The sequence below is a fragment of the Protopterus annectens genome, chromosome 2.part0 (genome assembly GCF_019279795.1).
Source record: "Protopterus annectens isolate FY-2018-M chromosome 2.part0, PAN1.0, whole genome shotgun sequence".
In the NCBI taxonomy this organism is placed as follows: Eukaryota; Metazoa; Chordata; order Ceratodontiformes; family Protopteridae; genus Protopterus; species Protopterus annectens.
Window position 1 is genome coordinate 69304416 of NC_056728.1, and position 24570 is coordinate 69328985.

At 41.7% G+C, this 24570-nt stretch overlaps 1 protein-coding gene across 1 annotated transcript in view; it reads left to right on the plus strand.

Moving 5' to 3' along the window:
• PCNT (pericentrin) overlaps positions 1 to 24570 on the plus strand; it is a gene marked incomplete in the record, with an annotated part of 2997294 nt that overhangs the window by 487487 nt on the left and 2485237 nt on the right. The window contains 1 exon segment of the mRNA XM_044060288.1: positions 3792 to 3903. Coding sequence (XP_043916223.1) covers positions 3792 to 3903 — 112 coding nt within the window.

Consider the following 24570-nt stretch of genomic DNA (forward strand, 5'->3'; position numbering starts at 1 on the left):
TCTAGACCTCTCCGCCTTGAACCTGTTCATTCCCAAATAAAAATTCCGGATCGTCACCCTCCAATCTATTCTCCCCCTTCTGCGGCAGAACGACTGGATGTGCTTGATAGACCTCAAGGATGCGTACTACCACATCTTGATGGACAGACGATCCAGAAGGTTTCTCCGCTTCCGGCTGGGAGCCAGTCATTACCAGTTCAGGGTTCTCCCGTTCGGCCTCACCTCAGCCCCCAGGGTGTTCTCCAAGGTCATGGCAGTGGTTGCAGCCCACCTTGAGACTTCAGAGCATTCAGGTCTTCCTGTACCTATATGACTGGCTCCTTACCGCCACCAACAGGCATCAGCTCTGCGTGGCAAGAGATTATGCTGTGACCCTTGCCCAGAGCTTAGTCAGCTCTGTAAACCTCCAGAAATCCTCTCTTTGCCCCGTACAGGTCCTGGAGTTCATAGGAGCCAAGTTAGATACCCGCATTTCTCGAGCTATGCTAACTGCGGACCGGATAAACAGCTTGTCGTGTCAGGTGCTAATTCTTCTTCAAAGCCCGGCCCTGGAGGCGGAATTAGTTTTGAGGGCATTAGGATCTATGGCAGCAGTGATCAGTCTCGCCCTTCACGCGCGTCTGCGAATGAGGATTCTGCAGTGGACCCTTCAAGTTCAGTGGTCCCTGCTACTCCATCCGTTGAATACTCCGATTCCTCTGAGCAGAGTTTGCAGGCACTCCCTTCTTTGGTGGCTCCACGCCCCAGAGCTGAGGAAAGGGAGGCCTTTTGTTGTCCCTCCCCCCCAAGCCACGCTGACCACGGACGCTTCTCTCCTCGGGTGGGGGGGGGGCATTGTTCGGGCAGAACCATCCAAGGCACGTGGACTCCCCTGGAGACCGCTTTGCATATCAGTGTCCTAGAGATGAGGGCGGTGCTTCTAGCATTGCAAGCTAAACACAACCTTCTACCTCTGGAGACTATTGCAATCCAGACAGACAACATGTCAGTTGTCTGGTACATAAACAAGCAAGGAGGAACCAGGTCCTACCCACTTTGCCGGGAGGCTATGAGAGTGTGGGAATGGGCGAGATCCACCAACCGCTTTCTGGTAGCAACGCACATTCCGGGTCGGTCCAACATTTTGGCGGACAAACTGAGCAGAGTGATTCTCACTCCGTACGAGTGGTCTCTCAATCCATCAGTTGCGAAGCAGATCTTCCGCAAATGGGGTTGGCCTTGCTGCAATCTTTTTGCTTCTCCCTTAAACACAAAATGCAGCGAGTACTTCGCAATACTTCCCCCCGAAGGGGGGAATCCCAGAGACGCTCTAGTCCATGCTTGGCCGCCCGGTCTACTTTATGCTTATCCACCCCTTCCGCTCATGACCAAGTTCATACAGAAAGCCCGTCGGTTGGGGAGCAAAGTTATCCTCATAGCCCCATTCTGGCCTCGCCAGATCTGGTTCCTGTACCTGCGGTCTCGCAGTGTATCTCCGCCATGGATACTGGATCCCATTCCAGACCTGATTTCGCATCCGGCGGGATTCCAACCCCCAAACCTGGTGAACCTCAAGCTTGCGGCTTGGTTGCTCCAGTTCCACTGATGGCTAGGACTCCCGGTATCTCATCTCCTGTTAAGGCCATTCTAGTCGCAGCACATAAGCCGACTACTAGGAAGATTTACTACAGCAAATGGAAATGTTTCTCTGTCTGGGCTAAACATAGAGGCCTGGATCCATTTACAGTTCCTATTCCTACTATTCTAGATTTCCTGTCTCTGATATTCCGACAAGGAGCAAGTGCTTCTACAGTTAAGGTGCAATTGGCAGCCATCTCCCATTTCCATGTGGGAGACTAACTAGGATCTTTGGCTTCTACAAAATTATGTAAAACCTTCTTACGGGGCGTTTTCCTCTTGAAGCCTCCGGTGAAAGTGGTGGTGCCTCCATGGGATTTGGCCTTAGTCTTACAAGCCTTGACAGGCCCACCCTTTGAACCCGCGGCTTTGATTCCATTAAAGTTCTTGTCCTGGAAAACAGCCTTTTTGGTGGCCATTACTTCAGCCAAAAGGGTGTCAGAACTTCAAGCCTTATGTATGAAGCATCCTTATCTCCTCGCAAGGATAGAGTGTTCCTCAGGACTAATCTGTCGTTCTTACCTAAAGTGGCTTCAGAGTCAAATGTCAATCAATCAATAAACTTACCCGTGTTCTTCCCAAACTTTCAGAATAAAGGAGAATACACATTGCATAAATTGGATGTGCACAGACAACTGCGTTTCTACCTGCACAGGACTAAGGATTTTCGCAAGTCGGACCAGTTGTTCGTGTCATTTGCTAAATCGGCCATGGGTAAGGCCATTTCCAAAGTGACTGTAGCAAATTGGATTTGTCAATGCATAGTCCACAGGTACTTATCTTCAGGCAAACCGGTTCCTATGGGAATTCGTGCTCACTCTACGAGGGCTGTGGCCACCTCTGCAGCCTTCTGGTCTAAGATCCCCTTGGATGACATATGCTCTGCAGCTACCTGGTCCTCTTCACATACGTTTATTTCTCATTATAAGTTGGATATGGTATCGAGAGGTAGGGCTTCCTTTGGCTCTCCGGTGCTTCGGAATATCCTTCCATAGGCTGCCCAGGGTTTTTCCCTAGGTAGCTGGGGACTCTGTCCCACAGGTTGCAGAGCAAATGAAGTAACTACTTCAGATAAAGAAGTTATGTACTCACCATAACGTTCCATCTGAGTAGGTACTTCATTTGTCTGCGGCCGACCCCCCCCTGCCATCCCCCGAACCTTTCGGGATTCCTGATCACCAAAGAGATCTTTGTTCTGCTTTAGGACAGTTATCTGGTGTTACTTCCTCTATGGAAGGTAGGAGTTGTATAAGAGGCAAAAAATTTGATGTAGCACATAGCAGGGGATTATGGGTAGGGGGAGGAGCTAGAAGCTCAGATCTTGTAGCATGGAAAGCTGCCGGCTCGGATCCGATACCCACAGGTTGCAGACAAATGAAGTACCTACTCAGATGGAATGTTATGGTGAGTACATAACTTCTTTTTCAGCAAAAAGTTCTGGAGGAGTGATTGTAATCCCTTTACTCAGTGTCACTTTGTAGCAGGAGAGAATAGAAGAAAAAACAGGATTATTTTTTGGTGTCTTTACAAAAAATGAATCTTGTTTCCAAAGAATTTGACTCTGTAATTATTTTTATGCCTAGGGTCCATTCAGAGCTTATTCTGATTTATTGTGATCAGTTCCTGAACCTAATAAGGTGTGGGAAATATTTATCGGGTAGACAAACTAAAGACTACTTATTACACACTGGGTTTAACCAGGACTTCATAATGCTTTGTTCAATTCTCTGTAGTTTCAGGTTCATTAGTGGCAACCTTGAAGCATACAAGGGAACAATGATGACTAAATGTGGTGAAAATGGTAGATAGAATACCCATTATTTAGGCTGGCTACAACATTCTGCATAGTGAATGTAGGGTGACCATTTTGGTGACTTCCTTGTACAGTTACACTGTAACACATTGTTTGAAATAGTTATTTTAAAAACTTGACTAATTCAATTTTATATTTTAAGGCTTTCACCCATACTGTCTTACTTGTCAAAAATGAGCATGTGCAAGTTCCACAGTTCATGGGTTTATTTGTTTACAGCAGTAAAAAAGTGAAATCAGACAAATGAGGAACATTTTTATCAGTGCCTTTGAAATAACTTTTTTGAACACAAGAAGGTTGTTTAAGAAGATATATGCAAGACTTTATTTGGTAAAAGGGTTTTCTTTTTCTTTTTTTACAGGTAGCGAAGCTTCAGGCTTTGAATAAGGAACAAAAGATGCGCTCAGAACAGGAAGTTCAACACTTGTGGCTTCAACTGGAAAACAGTCGGACCAGTCGACAAGACCTTAGTGGTATGTGGTATTTTATATACATATATTTACTGCGGTAGTGTTGTTGTTGTGTCTTTCAGCTTTTCCCGGTTAGGGGTTGCCACAGCGGAACTCCGGTCCGCTAATGATTGGCAGTAGATTTTTACATACCGAGTTGCCAGCCCTGACGCACAACCTTCAACGAAGGTACGCCCATTCACACACGTCTCCAGACAATGTACTGATCATTATTGACCAGTTTCAGGCTCGGCCCTGGTAAAATACAAAACATTTCACAAACAAAGAATACATAAATGTAAGCAAGAATATAGTATTTCAGACTAATTGCATAGAAAATAAATTCTGAATGTACATTCTAGTGAACAAACACAGTACAGTGTACTGCATATACATTGGTTTCCTAAGTGGATTAATCTTCCATGAATTCTGAGAGAAGAGATAAGACTCTGAAAGCGATAGGTTGGGTAGTAAGTCCTGTGTTAAAGTAGGAGCATTTAGCTTGCATGAATTGCTTTTTGAGATGCATTTTGAATTTGGAATAAGTGTTGATTGCCTTAATGTCGATGTGGAGAGCTTCCCAAAGAGTAGTGCCTTAGGGGAGAAAGCATGTTTAGTGGTGTGGAATTAAGTTCTAGGGATAATGACATTTGGTGTGGCTTGAGTAGCGTCTCAGGTTGTATGATGAGGTTTTTTCTTTTAATTTTAGTTGCAAGGGGAATAAATGTGTGGAGTTGAACTAGTTAGTAGAGTTGAGATCCTAAAAGTAGGTTGATCTGTTTTTGCGTGTAGCCTTTTGGCTTTTTCTAGGGTGATACAGTGCTACTGAAAGAGAGGTGAGTATGTAATCATATATGTATGTATATGTGTGTGTGTATATATATATATATATATATATATATATATATATATATATATATATATATATATATATATACATACATATACATATATATATATATATATATATATATATATATACACACACACACACACACACACACACACACACACACATATATGTACATACATGCTTATCTTCAGTAGAGATTTATTTGTCGAAGTACTTAGTTTCCCAAGTATAGCATTTTTGCATCCAAACAAATAAAATAAAACAAACTTCCTTTTACAGTGATGTGATAGTTCATACCTCCGTTAGCTGACCTAGTTACTTTGTTTTTATCATAAGTGTGATTTTTCCATATCTGCTTATGAATTTTTTTTTTTTTTAAGTATAACAGCACCAAAAAAGTAATAGATGAAGCTTGTTTGAGATAGCAGTAATGTACAAGGTTTTAAAGGGAGTGTTTTGCTTGTTTGAAGAACAAATAGTTTTTGTTATACTTTTTGACTAGATATTCAACAGAACACCTTTTTATCAGTCATTTAGAGCATCTTTATCAGTGGTTACTCTGAGGTTTGTTATTTAGCCCAACAAATTACATACCATCAGATAAAACATGTTTTGATTTGGTTTAGTTTAGTGAGCCAGCCTTCAAAGTCATGTAATCCTTCTTGCAGTCCAAGCCGTATTTTCAATTTTTTTTTGAGAAGAAGAAAGCAAGGTCACAGTACTGGACTAAGTATTCAGTTTCACAGTGTATCCTCATTTCATTTATCCTGGAAAAAAAACTTGAGACTGGCACATTTTTTTCAACTGACTTCCAAGCACACACATTATTTCTTTAATGTTAAGAAAGCATCTGTTAAGGTTAATGTCTGTATAATATTGTCTGTATCTACTGTTATGATTCTGTAGCCATACTTGATTTAGCTGCTACAGTTAGCATTAACCATCAGATATGCATGACAGTGATCCAGTACAGTCAGCTGCTGCCCGCAGTGTGCACCATGGATTGTGATATGATGTATTACAAGTACATAGAAACAAAGAAGAGAAGACACTGCTGAAGTCACTGGTGGTAGTGTTTTCATTAGACACATTGCATTCACTCTCCAATACGCCCTCGAGGCCATCCCTTTTTTGCTCATGGGAGGGATCGTATTTGGGGAGCTGATGCACACTGATATTCATCTTATTGACCAGTGCGGCAGTAGCCATAACTATATGGGTTGTGTCCTGACAAGGGTATAACAGCTGGCCAGCTTCCAAAACTTCAGGGCACCTTTAACACACCAAAACCATCAGTTGGCTTGAGCTGAGATGATCAAGAAGATAGGTTTGGGTGCCAAGCCTTTCAGAGCTTTCCTGCTGTTGACAAGAATGTTCCTCTGCAGGCTTTTGAGGATTGATGGTTGGCTTGTGCTATTCCTTTGCTAGGCAGATAAGTTCTCTTTGGGGAAAAGCCTTCTACATTTAAAAAAAAAAGTTTCTTTTACTGTACGTTTCTGTTTGGGAAAGTTATTTTTAAGTGAAGAGTTTATGTTCAAACTGTCTTGAGACTTTTAAATGGGAGTGCACTTTTTTCCTGATAGTCTAGAAGTTGTTTTAAATTGATAAGTGTTTTCTCTGTGAAGAGATTGTTTATTTTACTTTTAGGTACAAAGTGTTTTAAAATTTATTTTTTTTGTACTTTTGTGTGAAAAAGTGACTTTTAAAAACTACATTTATACCAACTCTTGCATATTGTTTTCCTGGGGAAAAAGAGGCACCATTTTCGGCTTGGCCATGAAATAATCTGTCAGTCCTATAGTTGTTCATTCTTCCAGCAGCAAAAAGTAGTAGTAAAGCAGACAGCCTTTTCCATCACAGCAGACTAGCAGTTTGCCTCAGCTGCAGGTGAGTGACTGCTGTTTGCCATTATTTGTACCTCAGACCACTCATCTTTGGGACATCTCTGGTGTGATACCTAAAGCCACTATGGACCAGGGGTTAGCCATGTCTTTTGCAGCTGTTGGTTCCCCTCATTGGGCAAGGGAGAGCCACTCTTGTCAGCCCTGGGAGAGGGAACAGGAAAATTTCCTTGTCAGAATGCAGTGCCCATCCTTGAGGAAGCTGCTGCTTCTGCCATTAATAATACTGTTGGCCCCATTTTCATATCAAAAAGCAACTAAAAACGAAATATGTACCCACGCTTCCTTAAATTTCCATGGACAGTTTACTCTGCCTGGCTTGGGGTTTAATTCAAGCTATTGATGCTTCTTATAAAATGTATTTTTTTATGGTAAAAGAAAGATTCTTCTTTTCCTGAAAAGAAGCAAATTTCACAATCTGGACTGGAAGATGAAAGGACAGATACAGGGTTTTCTCCTCCCTTGTTTGATTCATACTCTGAGGAGAGCTCATTTTCTGATTCTCCTTGTGGGTGTTTCTCTTTCTCTGTGACTATTTCCAGAGTGTGCCAGTGTTTTCAAAAATATTATGAGCTGTTACAGAAGGAATTTACAGAACCTGCACCCATTTCTTCAGTTCTGCCAGATCTGGAGAATGTGCGTGTCATTGACTGCAATTTTCCTGATAGTCCGTCTGCTGCCCCAGAAAAGGCTGACAACTGTATAAAGTTGCTGAATCTTGCAGGTTTTTATACACTCATACCAAACCTAACTCAGCAGCTATAGCTTTAGTTAGGATTAATCCTACTTCTGCTAAACATTCGATTAATGCCCATCCTACTCTTTCTGACAAGGATGGGAAGATTATTCATAAGTATGGGGGAAAATGTATGGAACTTAGATTTTCAAAATTTTGAATTGCCAGTCTCTTATGTTAAAGTTTGTCTCACTAAATATGAAAGTATGAGGAATATTTTCTGCAGTTTCTTCTTGTGAGGAAAATTTGTTGTAATTAAGGTTCTTCCATTTCACAGGTCAAAACTCATTGTTACAGTTTGCACTTGACTCAGTTGATATGTCTTCCTGATCAGTGGCCATTGGTGCTGTTTAGAGGAAGTTTGCCTGTCTGTGTTCTCAGAACCTCCCAGATGATGAGAGATAAGTTTTCAAATTCTCCTTTGGGTAGAGATTTAATTATTGGTTTCTCTTCTTCAGGGTTTATCAAAAAGTGTGATAAAAGGGATAAGCTGATAAAGAGAATCTTAAAAATTTTTAACTTTACTTTCTCAGAATTTTTATAAGGGATTCTCTAACCCTTCATCCAGTTTCTGCAAAAAAAAAAAAAGTCTCACCAAAATGCAGGTAAACTGATGTATAAGAAGGTATGGCAGAGGAGGTTCCAAAGTAGTTTGGACTTCAACCATTTGCTCCATTTGAACCAGCTAATACGGCTGACTTGAGGAGCTTCATATGGAAAACTGCTTTACTAATTGCTGCAACCCCTGTCTAAAGTGGCATGCAGGTTTACTTTATGCCAAGAAATCTTCCTCGCTGTTTTCTTTCTTGAACCAAAAAATGAGAGAGAGGATACCTTCTTACCTTGGAAGTCCACAGACAACACTGGTGCTATCTTGACAGAACTAAATCTTTCCAATCTTTTGATCAGTATTTTTAAATGGTAGTCTCATGCTATTTTTTGTTATACTGACCACCACAAAGGTATTCCAGTCATGGTCGAGGCCCACTGTACCAGGGTTTTGGCTTCATTTATGTATTTTGGAAAGGGTTGGATTATAAAAGTATTCCGGAAGTAGCAGCATGGTCCACTGTTCATACTTTTACAAGGCATTACATGCTTGACTCCTTCTCTAGATCAGGATTTGCAAGGGCCATTCTCCAGGGGATCCTAGACCCTCCCGTTGTACCTCCCAAATGTAGAAAACTAGGGTAATTTATTCATATTTCTAAGGCGACAGCAGCAGTGTACAATGTGATGAACATAATACAGTTGTATAAGTAAACTTAAATAACAGTAGATGTTTGAATGTTTGCTGCAGCAGCAGCTCCCTCACTGTATTCCCCTTTTTGGTGTGTTTTTTTATGGCAGGGTGTGAATACTTTTTTTTTTCCCTCTCTCTTTCTGTCGGCATGAAAGCTCTGAATTGCTTTGCACCCCAACATCTGTTTTAGTCAGCTCAGCTCAAGTTGCCTGACATTTTGGGCTCATGAAAGGTTTCCTGAAACTTTGGTAGCTGGTTGGCTGTTGTAACCTTCTCAGGATGTAACTCGTATAGCTAAGGCAACTGCAGCGATGAACATTCAAACCTCTACCGTTAAGGTAGGTTTATCTACAGAACTGTTCTTTCCATGTCTTACTGCTTAGACTTTTGGAGAAAGGGCATTCCTGTCACCTGTGGACAGACATCCTGTCATGCATAGTTTATGGATTGTGGCTGATAGCAGTCTTGACTTAACACTTGGAACACCTAGTCAGGCTGCATGTGCAGATTCACACAGTTCTGTCCTTTACCTGTCACCTGTAATTGATCACTTCATGAGCAGTACCCTCTCATCATGATCAGCACGTGATGCAACCTGTCAGGGGGAATACTTATAGTCCAGTAGAACTACTGTTCTATCCCTTCTCTGCCAACGACCAATCATGCCCTGATACCTCAAGCCAACACATTGGACTTTGATAATGATCATGTTGTTGCAGCTTGGCCCAACCACTAGAGGATATGACGCCTAATGTTTCACAATCTCCCAAAGTATGTGGCTACTGTGTTCTCTTCAGTAACCTTAACTCACCTTATAATGAAGTATGTGTGCTTTTAGTGGTTTCCAGGATTCCAGGTGAGCTGGCAGTGTTTTAAAATTACTGTATGATAGTGACTGTCCTCTGTTCTTAGGGAACCGAACCAACTATGCTTATCTTCATGCTGCAGCATAATGTTGTAGTACTAGTTCAGGATTTGTGAGGCTGTGTAGAGTGTTATCCCTAACATGTGTCTGGAAGGTCTCTGAAAAAGGTCCCTATAGCTAACATGGCTAAAGCTACATAAGCCTTACCATCCCCAGGAATGTTTTTACTTTGAATCTTTGACTCTTTTTGGACACCAGAATTTGATAATGACCCTTGCAGTCTTCCTGCCCATGTGTAAATGCTCTGCATTCTGCTGGTCGGTCACTCAGCTGTTGGTATGTCAAGCAGTTCCATCTGTCTTCACCATTGACACGTATGGCAAAAATGTGAACATTGTGAGCACTGGCTCCAAAGGCACCTGTTAATATATGCTGCTGAACTATAAATTCTGCTACTGAACGCATTGCTCCCTTCACATATGCTTTGATTTTCAGTATAAAAAAATGTGTGCGCTTCACAAAGCAGCATACCTTTGGTGTCTGAATTAGTCAGCCATTTTGGTAGTGATCATTTGTATTCATTAATGTGACTTATATGCATGAAGTCCCTCATTTCCATATTATTTTGCATTCATTAGCATGTACACCATACCACACTGTAGTGACCATTGTGCTATTGATCCATTTGTCTCTGAATTGTTAATAGCATGCCTCCTGGTGATACTCATTCTATTTTGCACTGAATAGTGCTTAATTGTTACAAATCCTGGCCTACAATTTTATATCATTTCAATTATTCTGGCAAGCTGCATATGGAAACTAGAAAGGATATTCAAGAGTGTTCGATATAACATTTTCTTAAATTTGTCTTATTGTAGCATTCTTGTGTAACTTTATCACCTCACAGATAAGAATATAGTAGTCCTTGAGAATCTGCACAGATGTTATTATTTGTCGCACATTGTCCTCAAAAACGTTTGTGAAATTTTGTCAAGTATGTTTACCAAAAAAGATAATCTTGGAAGAGGGTTCACCGTAACAGTGAAGTTGTCTTCCCACCATCTTTCTTTTGTTATATGATGGAAAACCTCACTAATTCCTCTGTCTGTTTTAAACAACCAGGAATTTTGATGAGGTCTTTCATAGTTTTTGACTGAACTTTATTTTTGTGGGAGCTGAAGAGACAGAAAGCTCTGAAAAATCTGTCTTGTAGACATGGGACCTCTATAGTAGAAATAATGTTAGAACTTTTTGTTATCTACTTGCTGAAAGATGTATTTGAGTCATCCATTTCTTTTTATATTTATGTACGACTATTTAATAAGAGTGGGTGCATTGCAACCATAGTTTACTTAAAACTTTCCATTGCTGCTTAGTACTTCCTCCTATCTCATAATGCACCTTGCAACTCTCTCTTTGTCTCTGCATATATGTACATGTTCCAGATTGTAGTCAGCTCTACTGATGTAAAAAGTAAAACCCTGACTATGACCTAGCAGACTTCGGTTTGATTGGTAGCTCAGGTGTGTGTTGGAGTTAGAGTAGGTAAGATGCACATGTTCATCGTGTTTCACTGTTAGTCATTACTCTTGGGTTATCCTGCTGGCAGGCTACCCTCAGTCGGCCAGAATTCCCAAGTCTAGGTCAGGCGTCGGTTGCTGTCGCCTCTTACCTGACGTCAGTGCGTCAGGGGTATAAAAGATGCAGACGACACCATTTTCTTCAGTCTTTCTTGCTGCGCGGTGCCCGAAGCAAAAGCAGTTCGCAAGTGCCGGTCAGCCGACTCCTGAGATTTTCAAATCCGATTTTCAGAACCAAAGTCTTCATTAAAGCTAAGTACCCCGTTGGGGAAACTTTTTTTCTTGCTCCAGACTGATGTCAGAAAAAGTTAACAATTGTATTTCTTGTGGGAAGCAAATACCTCATAAGGATTTTCACTCTTACTGTATTCCTTGCCTAGGCCCTGATCACAATGTTGTTAGCTGTCGGTTTTGTACTAGATTTAACCAATGCACTATTAAGCGTCGGTTCGATTTTTGCATTTCATTACTTTGGCCAGAGATTTAATTATATAATGCCATCAGACCAGCCAACAACCATTTAAAAAAAAAAGCAAGGATAAGGATAGGAATCCTAGGTCCAAAACAGACGACGAGGCCTCTGCTAGGCCAGTCGCCGGTTCTCAGTGAGGCACTTTCGCAGCCCCTGGCGCCCGTTACCTCAGAGCCACAGGCCACTTCCGACTCCTACGTGGAGCCGACTGGGCCTCTGGATACTCAAGGTATTGGACACTCGGAAGTCATTCCCTCAGATGGGTCCGGAGCCGCTGAGCAAGCATCGGCTTCTGAGGGTGTCTTCAGACCTACACAACTATATATTAAGCCATCTTCAGCTTCAAAGACTAAAGCAGCTCTAAAGACAAAGAAAGAAGTACAGCATTCTCCTTCTTAGACTTCCATGCCTAAAAAAACAGATGCTCAAAATGGCCGAAGACCTAATTACTTTGATCAGGGGCTCCCATCCCCCTCCTGATAAGAGGCCTAGGCAAGAGACAGAGTATGATTCTTCTGATCAGGTTTCTATTTCCTCTAATTCCTCTTCTGAACAGGATTACTTCATGCTTCCCTATGAGGATTCTGATGCTGAAGAATCCATTCCTTCAGCCTCTCCTCCTGAGGATTATTCTTTTGGGGAAACCCTGCATACCATGAGGGAGCATTTCCACTGGGAGAGCCAAGATTATTCTGAATCTAAGAAAAGGCTCAGAGACTTTCCTTTACTTCCTCAGCACAGACCCCTTGCTATTCCACCTGTTCTAGACGTTGTAGATGATGTATTTTCAGAGTCAGGCCTTTCCTCTGACTCTTTACCCCCTGCACCTGCTAAGCCAGACAGATACTACAGGGTCCTGGATTCACATAAATTCCTATATAAAAAACCCTGCTGCTGACCCAGAAACTATATCTCAGGGTCCCAAGGGGGTTAAAGCTTCCACTGCAAAAAACCCTGTCCCCTCTGATAGTGATTCTAGGGCTCTAGACAGATGGAGTTAAAAAGTCTACACTTCTGCTACCCTAGCTGTAAGGGCTTTAAATTGACGGTTTCATATGCTTAAATGTCAGCAATATTTAATGTCACTGCTTAAACAGAAATTGTTGACAAATACTGAATGTTCAGAGTACAAGGAGTTGCAGGATTTATTGCATGCAGCTGAACATGTGGGAAAGCATACTTTGCAATGTGGTTATGATTCACTGGAGGCCTCTTGCAGGGCCGCTGTTACAGGTTCTGTTATTAGAAGGCATGCTTGATTAAAGGAACAGAATCTGCCTGATCATGTTAAAGCAAAATTATTAGATGCACCATTACAGCATGATGTTTTGTTTGGTACTAAAGCAGAAGATGTGTTGAAAAAAATTGAGGATAAAGCAAAATCCATGCAGACAGTCAAGGATTTCTTATAGGTACAGCCACCCAGGTTTAGCAGGAACTGGCCTTCTATAAATTGGTCTTTTCCAGTGTCAGACAGACCACAAAGAAGCAGATACAGGCATCCCAGAGGCAGATGTCAGCCCCAAGGCTCATGCAGGCCTAAACAATGGGGTGCTCCTACCTCCAAAAGCGGAGAAGACAAATCACAGCCTTACAGGAAACAGTCCCAATGACTTACCTCTACCAGATCCAAGCACTTTTCTTTTGGCAGCCCCTTTAGGGGGAAAATTAGCACTTTTTTCATCAAATTGGCAAATGGTTACCCAAGACAAATGGGTCCAGAACATAGTGTCCCAAGGCTACAGGCTCCATTTTCACACTCTACCAAGGTCAAAAGTTATGCCAGATCTGCCACACAATCAATGGGCAGAGGCACAAAAACAAATTACAGCCCTCGTGGACATGAGGGCCATTCAGCAAGTACCACAACAAGAGCAGAGGCAAGGATTTTACTCCAAACGTTTCCTAGTACCCAGAAAGGACAAAACCTGGAGACCAATACTGGACCTGTCTATACTAAATACATTTCTGGAAGTTCCAAAATTCAAAATGTTGACTCTACAGCAGCTACTACCCATGCTGGGCAAGAAGGCTTGGCTCGTAACTTTGGACCTAAAAGAGGCATACCTGCATGTCCCAATCAGACAGTCTTGCAGAAGATACCTCAGATTCATAGCTGGCTCAATGCATTACCAATTTTCTGCACTGCCCTTCGGCTTATCTACTGCGCCCAGGGTCTTCACAAAATGCATGGCACCAGTAATTGTGTTTTGCAGACAAAAAGGAATTCAAATATATCCCTACTTGGACGACTGCCTAATTCAAGCAGACAACAAAGACTTTCTTCTAAAGCATCTGGCGTTTGTAAAAAGATTACTAATTGGCCTAAATCAAAACTAGTGCCCTCTCAAGAGATAATATTCCTGGGTGTAAGCTTAAATACAACTGCCCAGATGGCTTATCTCACGCCAAACAAACAAAAGCAACTGACTACGTACTTCAAGAAATTGGCAACAAAAACTGACTTATCTGCAAGGAAAATCCTGCAGGCCTTTGGTTTCATGGCATCCTGCATTCTACTAATTCCATATGCCAGACTGCATATGAGGAAACTACAATGGTATCTAAAAACTGTTTGGACTCAATATTGCCACAGCCTGGAGACAGTAATTGCATTCATTCCCTGCCTGCAACAGGAGTTTCGATGGTGTGCAGAAGCCTGTCACCACAACAAGGGTCTGCCATTCAGTTTACCCACAGCCAGCCAGACACTGACAATGGATGCATCAGATTATGCCTGGGGGGCCCATATGGCAGGAAAATGTATTCATGGCATATGGCCTGCAAACCAGATGCATCTTCACATCAATCAAAAAGAGATGCTAGCTGTTCAAAATGCCCTGACAGCTTTCAAGGACCTGCTTCATCCAGGACAGTTACTGATGAAGACAGACAACACTACGGTTATGTGGTACATAAACAAGCAGGGAGGTACACACTCCTACTTCCTCTGCAGACAAGCAGTGACCTTAAGGGACACAGCATTGGCTTTTCAAGTTCACCTGCAAGCAAAATTCCTGCCAGGAAAAACAAATACTCTGGCAGACGAATGGCAGATGAACTAAGCAGAAACCTCATGGATCCCCACGAATGGAAACTGGATCCACAAGTCTTCGGCATGATAGTAAGGAAATGGGGATGCCCAGACATAGATCTATTTGCCTCCCCTCACACCTGCCAATTTCAGAGATTTTGCACAAGGATTTATCACAAACAAGCATGGAAAGTGGACACCCTATCCTTCAGCTGGAAAAATCTAACAGTATATGCCACTCCTTCCCAAAGGTCAGACAAGAGAAGCCAAAAATGGTACTGATTGCACCAGACTGGCCTCGCCAGCACTGGTACCCAGTCCTAAAGAGCTTATCTCAAGGTCCAGCATGGATATTGCCTCAAACGTCTCCCTTGCTGACCCAACAAAACAATCAGATCCTGCACAGCCAACTCAGGACCTTAAATCTGTCAGCATGGCAGATAATGTAGCCATTCAGAACACTCCTTTTTCAAAAGCTGTTATGGATGTTATCTTGGAGGCCAGGAGGCCCAGTACCAGAAAATCTTATGCAGAAAAATGGAAGAGATTCTGTGCTTGGAACCAGGAACAAGGCATTGACACACGTGTACCAAATATTCCTCAGATTTTACAATACCTAACTGAGATGCTGAATAAAGGCCTTTTTTTCTCATCAATTAAGATTTATGCCTCTTTTCATACTTTAATAAGGCAGTACCTCAGAGGGGCCAAAACATTAGGCCTCCAAGGAGACTGACCTGAATTAATTTTGGAAAAAAAACTGCACTGCCTTTTGAGCCAGCATCAACAGCAGATATAAAATTCTTATCCTGGAAAATAGCTCTGCTCTAGCAAATAACCTCTGCAAGCACTCATGGCTGTGGAACCTTTCATCATTTTTCATCCAGACAGGGTTTCTCTGAGGACAAACTCTACATTTATGCCTAAGGTGGTGTCCAGTGTGGCCCTCAACCAAACCATTCATTTACCTACATTTTATCCAAATCCACAGAACAAGGGTGAGAAAATTCTGCATTCTTTGGACATACACAGGCAGTTACGCTTCTACTTGGACAGAACTAAAGCTTTCAGAAAGACTGAGCAACTTTTAGTGTCATATGCTGCAGGATCAGAAGGAAAGGCTATCTCTAAACAGGCTATTTCTAAATGGATAGGCCATTGCATCTGTTTCTGCTATTCTCAACATGGCAAATCAGTGCCTAAGGGCATTAGGCCTCATTCCACCAGAGCAGCAGCCACTTCAGCAGCCTTCCTCAGAGGAGTACCAACCAAAGATATCTTAGAGGCTGCAACCTGGTATTCAGTGCACACCTTCACAAAGCACTACCACTTACCTCTTTACTCTAAATCCAGCAGTTCTGCAGGGCTTCATAGCCTCTCCTACTATTTAGCCCAGCCACCCATCCTCAGCTTTGGGATTCATGTATTTGCTTGTATATGAAGTAAATGTTTATTTTTGTGCATGCATACTTATTGGCATATTTTTCAGTCTACCAATTTGGGGGCACCTGACATCTGGGGCAAGAAAAACTGAAGAAAATGAATTCTGGCAGACTGAGGGTAGCCTGCCAGCACGATAACCCAAGAGTAATGACTGCAACAGTGAATACACTCTAACATCTACATTTATGGTAGGTAAACAACTGTACTATTCCTATTCTCAGGGATGGTTGCAGTCCAGGTCCTTAGATGGGTAGGATTTCTTCTGTGAAGTGGCAGAAAATCCCTGAGCAGAGCCATGTATTCAGTTCGCCAGGCTATAAATGTGATGGCCTTTTATACTGGGTGAATGAAGGTATGGAATTATGAGGAGGTTAGGGAGTGGTGGGGTGCACATCTGCTTTCATGCTGAGAATACAGAGTATGGTGAAATGAAGGCATTCCTGTCCATTTAGAAGTAAATAGGAAAAAGTGAAGGTTGTCCTGAACCAGATCCAGGCTGGGGTTTTTTTTGTGCGTGCGTATGATGTTCTTTGGATCATAATGTTTTTTGTCATTTTTTTTCTACTCTCTTTTTGTAGATATTGATAATTTTGAGTTGTTTTCATTACTAGCATCACGAAAATATCTGTTGGAAGATGTTTTGTAGTTTTTGGACCTATCCCTAGAACTATTTGGTTATTATCAGGACTACATTGTATAGTTGTCCTGTTCAGATCACTTTTTCATATTGTCTGTTTTTTCTGCTGGTTGTGGTTGCTTGAGTGGGTTCCTTTCTAGCAGTTGTAAAGTTGCATTGTTGCCTGCCCCCCTGTAAGAAGACCTGCTACACACAGTGGTGTCAGAAGTGCACAATTTGATTTTGAAATTGATGCCAAGTCAGCACACTTCACTGCAGTAGCACTTCACTTCCACCCATTTTCAAATCATTCACAGTTTCTGTTTCTGCACCAAGAGTTCTTGTTGATGAGTTGGCTTCATGGCTTCCCATACAAGACATCAAATCCCAGATTTTGCAGCAATTCTGTTATACATTTCAGCTACTTGAAGATTGTCTTTTTCCTCTGAATTACCTCTTTCCACATCACAGAAGTGATCCATGATCCCGACAGTTTCTGCATTTCAGAGAGAGACATTCACAGTCATTTCTGAGACTCTAACATTTGGTGTCATCTGAGTAATGATGCAACTGTGTCTACAGTAGATCACCATGTTCCTTCAGCTAGATTATACCTTCAAACTGCATCCTCTTTGTCTTTGAGGGTTTCTCTGATTAGTTTCTTCCATTTCTTGTGAATAATCTTTAATTTAGCTGACTGTTAGTTACAGCCTTGTCAGTGTTTGAATTTCCTTGCCTGCTGCTTTTGACACCCAGTTATGCAGAGTAGGATATTACAGAGCACAAACTTTTCCATCCAAAGTTTGTTTTGCTACAGTCTTTGTATTAGTAGTGTATTATTTTCTCAAGGTGCTCAGTCTAATGGCAGCAGTCATTCATTCCTATGATCCCCCTTCATGTTCTTTGGAAACAGAATCTGGATGTGATGGATCACTAAATCCCCACAATGTCTGACATGAAAATATTTGTCATAGTTGACTTATGCTGACAGTATTTCTTTAGTGTCTTTTTGTTTTCATCACTATGGATTTGTTAGCCATAGGACTGTTATGGTGTAAGGTGCATTACATTGGGCAGATGGGTCAATGTAATTTCAAGTCCCAGAAACTTTCCCTCCATATCAGCATGCTGGAGATGAAAGCTTTCCTTCTTATCCACCAACCCTTCCCTGATTCCCTTCCAACAGAACCTCTGGCTATACAAACAGCCTGGTACAACAAAAAGCAGTTGGAGAAGTCAGTCCTACCCATCAGACCAGGAATTTCTGAACTTCATACTGTTTTGCTTGATCATTCTTCTTGGGTGTATTACAGTTAGGGCCTGTTAATGACGGTCTTTTTTTTTTTCTCAGTATAATCTTCTTTCTATTTGCTGCACTACATGGATGTCCATCACCTCTTAAAATGTAACTTGGACACAGTTGTCCTTTGTAAGTTGTAACTTGGACGGTAACTAAACCAGTTTGAACTTGTCCATAACGGACTTAAAAAGAAAAAGGTCATGGGCATTCCATTTGCATATAACCCATGTACCTCTAACACAGGAGGTTTAAGGAATCGCACAGTGGAAACTAGCTTGGCTAGATTTTTCTTGTAGGTTTTAATAACGATAGATGTTAGGGATGTATCCATACTGCATAACAACCTTGACTGCCATCCTTCAAACTTGGCTGAGATGATTTCATGCTTATGTATATGATTTTTTTTTTACCATGGATATCTCAGATGTGAATATGGAGATGTGTGGCGCATTTTGTATAGTAAAGTTAGGAGTTCTAAGCAGTACTAATATCTGTGGCCCTAGTCCTATAACTTTATGATGGATGAGCCCACTTGTGCAGGTCTGTCATTATGGTAAGTATATGAGTTTTGTTTTATTGCTGTATTGCATTTAAGGCAAATTCAGAGAGAAAAATCTAAGTGTATAATTTTGTTAGTATACACATATGAACCTATTAAATCTAAGTCAATGGCCACTAGGGTCTTTATATGCCTAGCCATGCAACCCAAATATCTCCATGAATTATTGGGCCGTAGAGATTATTTTAAGGGATGTATGTTAATAGTGTCATATTTTAATTGCTGCCCGTGTCCATCACAGACAAAGGAGTCAAACTGGGGTGCATTTCCAATTTTCCATCCATTGGTCCATGTCTCTCTTGAATGGGGTTAGGATTGAGAATACTCTAAGATATGACCTGCCCCTCCAATGTGTCCTATTAAAGTTGCAAGCACAGTTTAAATTCTTAGATCTGGTAGTTTTGGTACTGTTTGTTTTGCAGATATGTCAAAGGTGTATCAGAGCAGGATCCAAAGATGACTGTATGTCTGGCATAAATTGCCTCTCAGCAGTTTGTAGGAAAAGTTAGAGATAGGGCTTTGAGGTAGTCTGTGTAGTACATTGTGTTTACATCCCGTATCCTTTTTGTAAGGAACCTCTGTGGATGTTCCAGTTGTTGCATGTGCCTGGTTAGATTTATACTCTGATGATTTCCTGGACCTTGATGCCATGCCCTTACTTGTATGTTCATTGATATGGAATGATTTTCTTATGACCTTTGAGATATATTGGTTGAAAGTCAAATCCCTGCCTACTTTTTTTTGTGTTTATCAATGAAAGATACTGTTAAGCATTTCTTGACATTGTGTTTTAAGCTGTGGTGTTGGCACCAGTCATTTGTCTGTGTTAGACCTGCTTGTAAGATTTTGGTATCTTGGAAGGGGGGTTTCTATGATTTCGTCTAATTTGCAACCATGTGCAAATTTGGTAAGCCAGAAGCCCTTGACATTGGCTTTGACTTCTGAAAAATGTGTGCCAACGAAGAGCAGACCCGAGCATAGAGCACTGGGGGACTCCAGTGGTGAATGGCCTCTCTGTGAAGGGGTTATCTGTCCATTCCTAACTTCCTTGGTCCTGTCTATGAGTTAGCTGGCTATCCAGCATTTACAATGCCCAAGTGAGGTATTGTATCAAATGGCTTAGTCAGGTAAAGTTAGATAGTATGACAATTTTGCACTCATCCATTGCCTTGGTGATCTTGTCAAAGAAGTCCTCCAGGTGCAGTAGACATGACCTGCCTAGGAGAAGCCAAACTGGGTTGGGTGAAGTGTCGTGTGTGTGTGTGTGTGTGTGTGTGTGTGTGTGTGTGTGTGTGTGTGTGTGTGTGTGTGTTATGCCTGTTGAGTATTCTTACAGGCTTCATCTCCCCTTTGACTCCACAGTGGGTTAAAATGGTTATTAGAGAGTGAATGAATGCTGAGGGTTGATGTTGTGAAGTCTTGATTTGCATCTTAAAACTCTTTATACTCATTATATCAATGTATTAACTACTTTATTTGAAAATGTAATGTGTATGCCCATATTTATTTAGCAATAATCCATGACTAGGTGTGGGTAATGTAGGATTTATCCATGTTTGTCGTGGTTTGATTGATGGTGAAGCCCAAGTACGTATACAGAACAACTGTCTGTAAATCTTACCCACACCCTTTCATGGATTATTGCTAATATACTGTGACATTATTTAAAGAAAAAAGTCTTAACCTTTTGTAAATAACGTCATTGCATTAAAAGGCTTTATCAACCATTGTCTGATAGTCTTGGGCATCCCAAACATGTAGTGGTCATGCTCTTTCTCTAGAATGAATGGTTGCACACTGCATTGTCGCATCTGTTAAGGACTGTTGAATGTGTACATTATCTCAGGGTGTCCAGATATTTTATTTTTGGGCTCTTCATAAGAGAAAAGGCTTTCTGGCAAATCGTTCAGGGCAGAAGTTATAATTATTGAAATCTACATTTCAGGAGATGTTGAGGTTTGCAGTGTTTTTCATCTATATTGTACTAGCAGTTACTTCTGTAAGAAAAATGTTTCCTCTACACTGTTTAAAATGGCCATTTAGTGGTTCAGAGACAATAACTTTAAGAAACTTGAGCATGTTTGCAGGTTATAATGTTCTTGATTTTATTTATTTGGCCTGCATTCAAATTGTGTTTTTGTGCTGTGGGTTGGGGAGACACATAGCTCCCTGATTGGGAAGGCATACACTTCCCTTGTTAGCAGGATATTTTTTGTTTTTTGTGTTTTTTTTTTTAGGGGGAGATTTTATTTTCCTGAAGTGTTAGTGGAAGATATCCAAATAAACAGATGGTTGCTCAAACACATTTTAGCAACTGGTCCTTTCTATTCAGATATACGTGTTTTACAGTAGGCACGTTGATTGGTGTGTCCAGTCAGAATGCACAGTTTAAATTGGTAAACGCCCTTTATTGTATAATTGTCAGTATATTGGTTGTAATATGGCTGCAAGTCTCTCAAAGTGCTATTACCCACCACAACCATTCTTCCTTTTGAGAATTCTGTCTTGAACTAACAACATATTTTATGCATACATACATCAAAACCTCATTGGTGAGAGACCTGTGCTTCTGTCTCATAGGTAAGACATCACTGCTCTTTCATCTTTTGGGTTGGATAAACACACCAGTGAGGTGGGTGTAATCCAAGTGTTAACCATTTAATTGATGTTTCATTTGGAGAGATCTGCTGTTATAGTAAGAATATTTATACACTGCTGTATTTATTTTTTGCCTGTAGTATTTGGATAGATGTAGACAGCTACCAGTATTTAATCATTGCTTAGACACTGTTGCCATGTTTTTGAGTACTTTGTTAGGCAAAGTTTTTATTTGTTTTGTAGCATTTTTCTGACCCCCCCCCCCCTGCATAATTTCCTGTTTTCAGTTAATGGTACTAGGCTAGTATGTTGCCCCTCATTCCTCACTCCAAATACAATTGAATGTTGAGGAACATTGCATCATTATCCTGTACTCTGAAGAGATGTCATCTTTGTGACCGAGTACCAAGATCCATTTCATTCCATCTATTCCGATTCATCGGTCTTTGGGGCTATTGTCACATCTGAGCTGGAAAAAGCTACTTCAGCCTTAAGCCCCTCTAAATTTTTCCCTCCCACAGTGAACCTGTCCTGACTAAGCTAGCTTCCCTCGTATCTTGTTTGCTGCCACTGGGTTTGGACATGATCTGCTAGCTGCTCAGCTAAGTACTCCTTGCATATTAATATTTTGATGTTTTATAGAGAATAGGGTATGTTCTGCCTTTATATTATTGGCGCTATATATTGGTGTCTGGTTTTTTTTCATTATTGCACTTAGAATTTCTTGAGATTGTGTGGTTAATTTTTTTTTTCATATCTGGGACCTGTTATTCTTTTTGTGTATACTAGAGCTTCTCTCTTGTGTGCTTAGCTAGTTTATTACTTCACTGTTTTATTGTGTGTGTGTGCGCACTTGGTTACTGTTTCATTTCTTACAGTTTCAATGTGAAGGATATAGAGAAGTGGGAGAAAAGCTTAAGGAAGAGTAAAACATTTGACTATAAAATGCCATGCACCCAAACGGCCACAATCTGTGCTTTTATTGCTTAGGGGAAAAGCAGCTGAATGTGAAATGCTCCATGTGTGTTAGTCTTTGAGTCAAAGGGCTTTATCTGATAAATTGGTGATAAATGCAATTATTTTCCTCCTTTCTCCTGAATCTGAGGGGGATAAGCCCCGGAAGACCAATAATAAATCTAAGCCCTGTGACAAGCAGGACAAAGAGGAAGAAGAATCAAGGAAAAGAGAAAAGCTGACTGTGGGGCTTTGTCTTTAGCTCAGAAAGTGACCAAACAGGTCTGACCCTCTCGTAGCCAATTCTGAGCTGCCTGGTGGCCAGGCAAAGTATTAGAGTAGGAGCTCTCACATTCTGTCGAGACCTCTTTCATTTTCCTCATCCAGGTCCTTCAAGTTGATCAGAGTGCTTCAGACATGGAGTTGGATCATATAATGAGGGCATTCCTGAAGTTGCAAATAGAAATGGATATCCTGTCCCTCCCGTCAACAGAGTTGGAGAAGGCTGTCCCTCATCCTATTTTTTTAGTCCTTCCCCTGCCCATATTTTACAGCTGGTGGCCTTGGAAGCCAGTACTTATTCCTGAATCTGTTCCTTCAGCACCAACTGGTGCTTCTGTCTAGGTACCATAGATACTGGATTCATCTCACATGACTCTGAGTTTTTCATGCCAAGTGGGACTTTATTGCATCAACTCTGCATCTAATCCTCCAAACCATATTTGACAGGCGTATTCTTTGTGGCAGAGCCCTTGGCTTTTGAGGTGCTGGGGCTGATCCCTCCCTGAGGCCTTTCACTGTGTTTGGGTCGTGACTCTTGTCATAATTTCTGGCAGCCTTTCTTCTAGATTAGTGCTCGGGTTGGAGGTTGCATTTCAGACCCAGCAGGTATCTAGTCCACATTCAAGGTCATAGGAGGATGATTTCTTCTCCACTGAGATGTGAACCTCAGGCTTCAGTTGACTGCTCCTCCTAAGGCCACACTTTCTGTTGCTCTTCAGCCCTCTCATCCATGGATCAGAGTTGAACCTTAGGCCTCAGAATGTAGGCTGAAATGTAGATGTAGTCTTTTGAGGACTCTTGATAGCTCACAATTTTATATTTCATGGAAGAGTGTTTAAAACAAGACACTTGGATTCCCCATCAGTCAACTACATTGAATTCTGACTCTGACAGAGAGCAATACCCTCATCCTCTCCCAGAAGATGTTATCTTGGGTGAGAGAGGCTATTGGCACAAACCCCCACCCATCCATGAAGCAGTCCCTTTTGAGGTGTATGGTTCAGGACCATTTACTTGGATGCTTTCTCCAGCAAACAGTCTCACTGACTTGTCTGTCTGGAAATTGTGCAAGCGCCCAATTCGTGTGAGTTCATTCCTAGAAAACTAGATCAAATCTTGATGCCCCCCCCCTCCCCAAGAGCAGACGGTACTGGGCAAAGGGTGGTCCTGGTGGAGTCCATTATTCTGCCAGATGCATCTAAGAGCTGACCAAGGATACAGCACCAAGTCCATCCAGCTAATGGGAAGTCTCAGTCAGTGGCCATATTAGGACAGCGGACATTTGCTCCAGCACATTTGCATTTTAGAGCCCTAAACTGCACTTCTCCCATAAACCGATATCCGAGAGATCTAGTCACGCAAGGACTGAAATACCTGAAGAAACCCCAAACAGATTAAAAGAAACAGAGGCCATCTTGAATGCCATATACATCACCAGCCTCTTCATGCAGTTGCTTCTCAATACAATAATGGAGCACCTCAGGCATTGGGGAAAAATATTTTTCATGAGATGCCTTGCCTGGCTACACTTATGCTGTTTTGCAGATAATTTCAAAGCATCCTTCACAACCCCCCCCCCCCCCCCCTTTGCAATGGATCCTTTCTATTCTGTCCAACATCAAGGAATGCATGCAAAAGTGTAAGCAGGATGGCTAGATGCCATCCACTGTGAAATAAGATTTGAGAACCTTCAAAAACCTTACAACTTGAGCCAAAGGGGGGCCCAAATCATTGTACATCAGAAAATCCAGGCATTTACATTTTGACTCGGCTTCTGACAGGGTTGGTTGAGTCAGAGGCAGCCCTTTTAATGGGTCCAGAATCCAGAGGACCTGGAGATCTACAGATCCAGGGATGTATCAGGCAGTTTTCTGACTGGCAGCAGTCTTGTCCCTGAAGGGCTAGCCAACTCTTACCCGCTGGAAGTAGTTGGGTGTTTATCCCTCTACTCCACGCTTTCACATGGGACTCCTGGGTAAGAGAGATGATATCCATAGGCTGATAATACCTGTTTCCCCAGATGTCACCCCACCAACTGGAAGCAACCAGAAAGGATATTCTACCTTTGCTAGGGTAGAGAGCCATCTAGGAGATCCCCACCAAGCCAGATAGGGTCAGGATACTACTTGAGATTCTAATAGATATTTTTTTTTGGGGGGGGGGGCTGTGGACAATTTTGGATGTAAGTCACTGCAACACCTTTCTTCCATTCAGAATGGTCATGGTGCAGTCGATTCTGCCATGTCTGCAGGCAG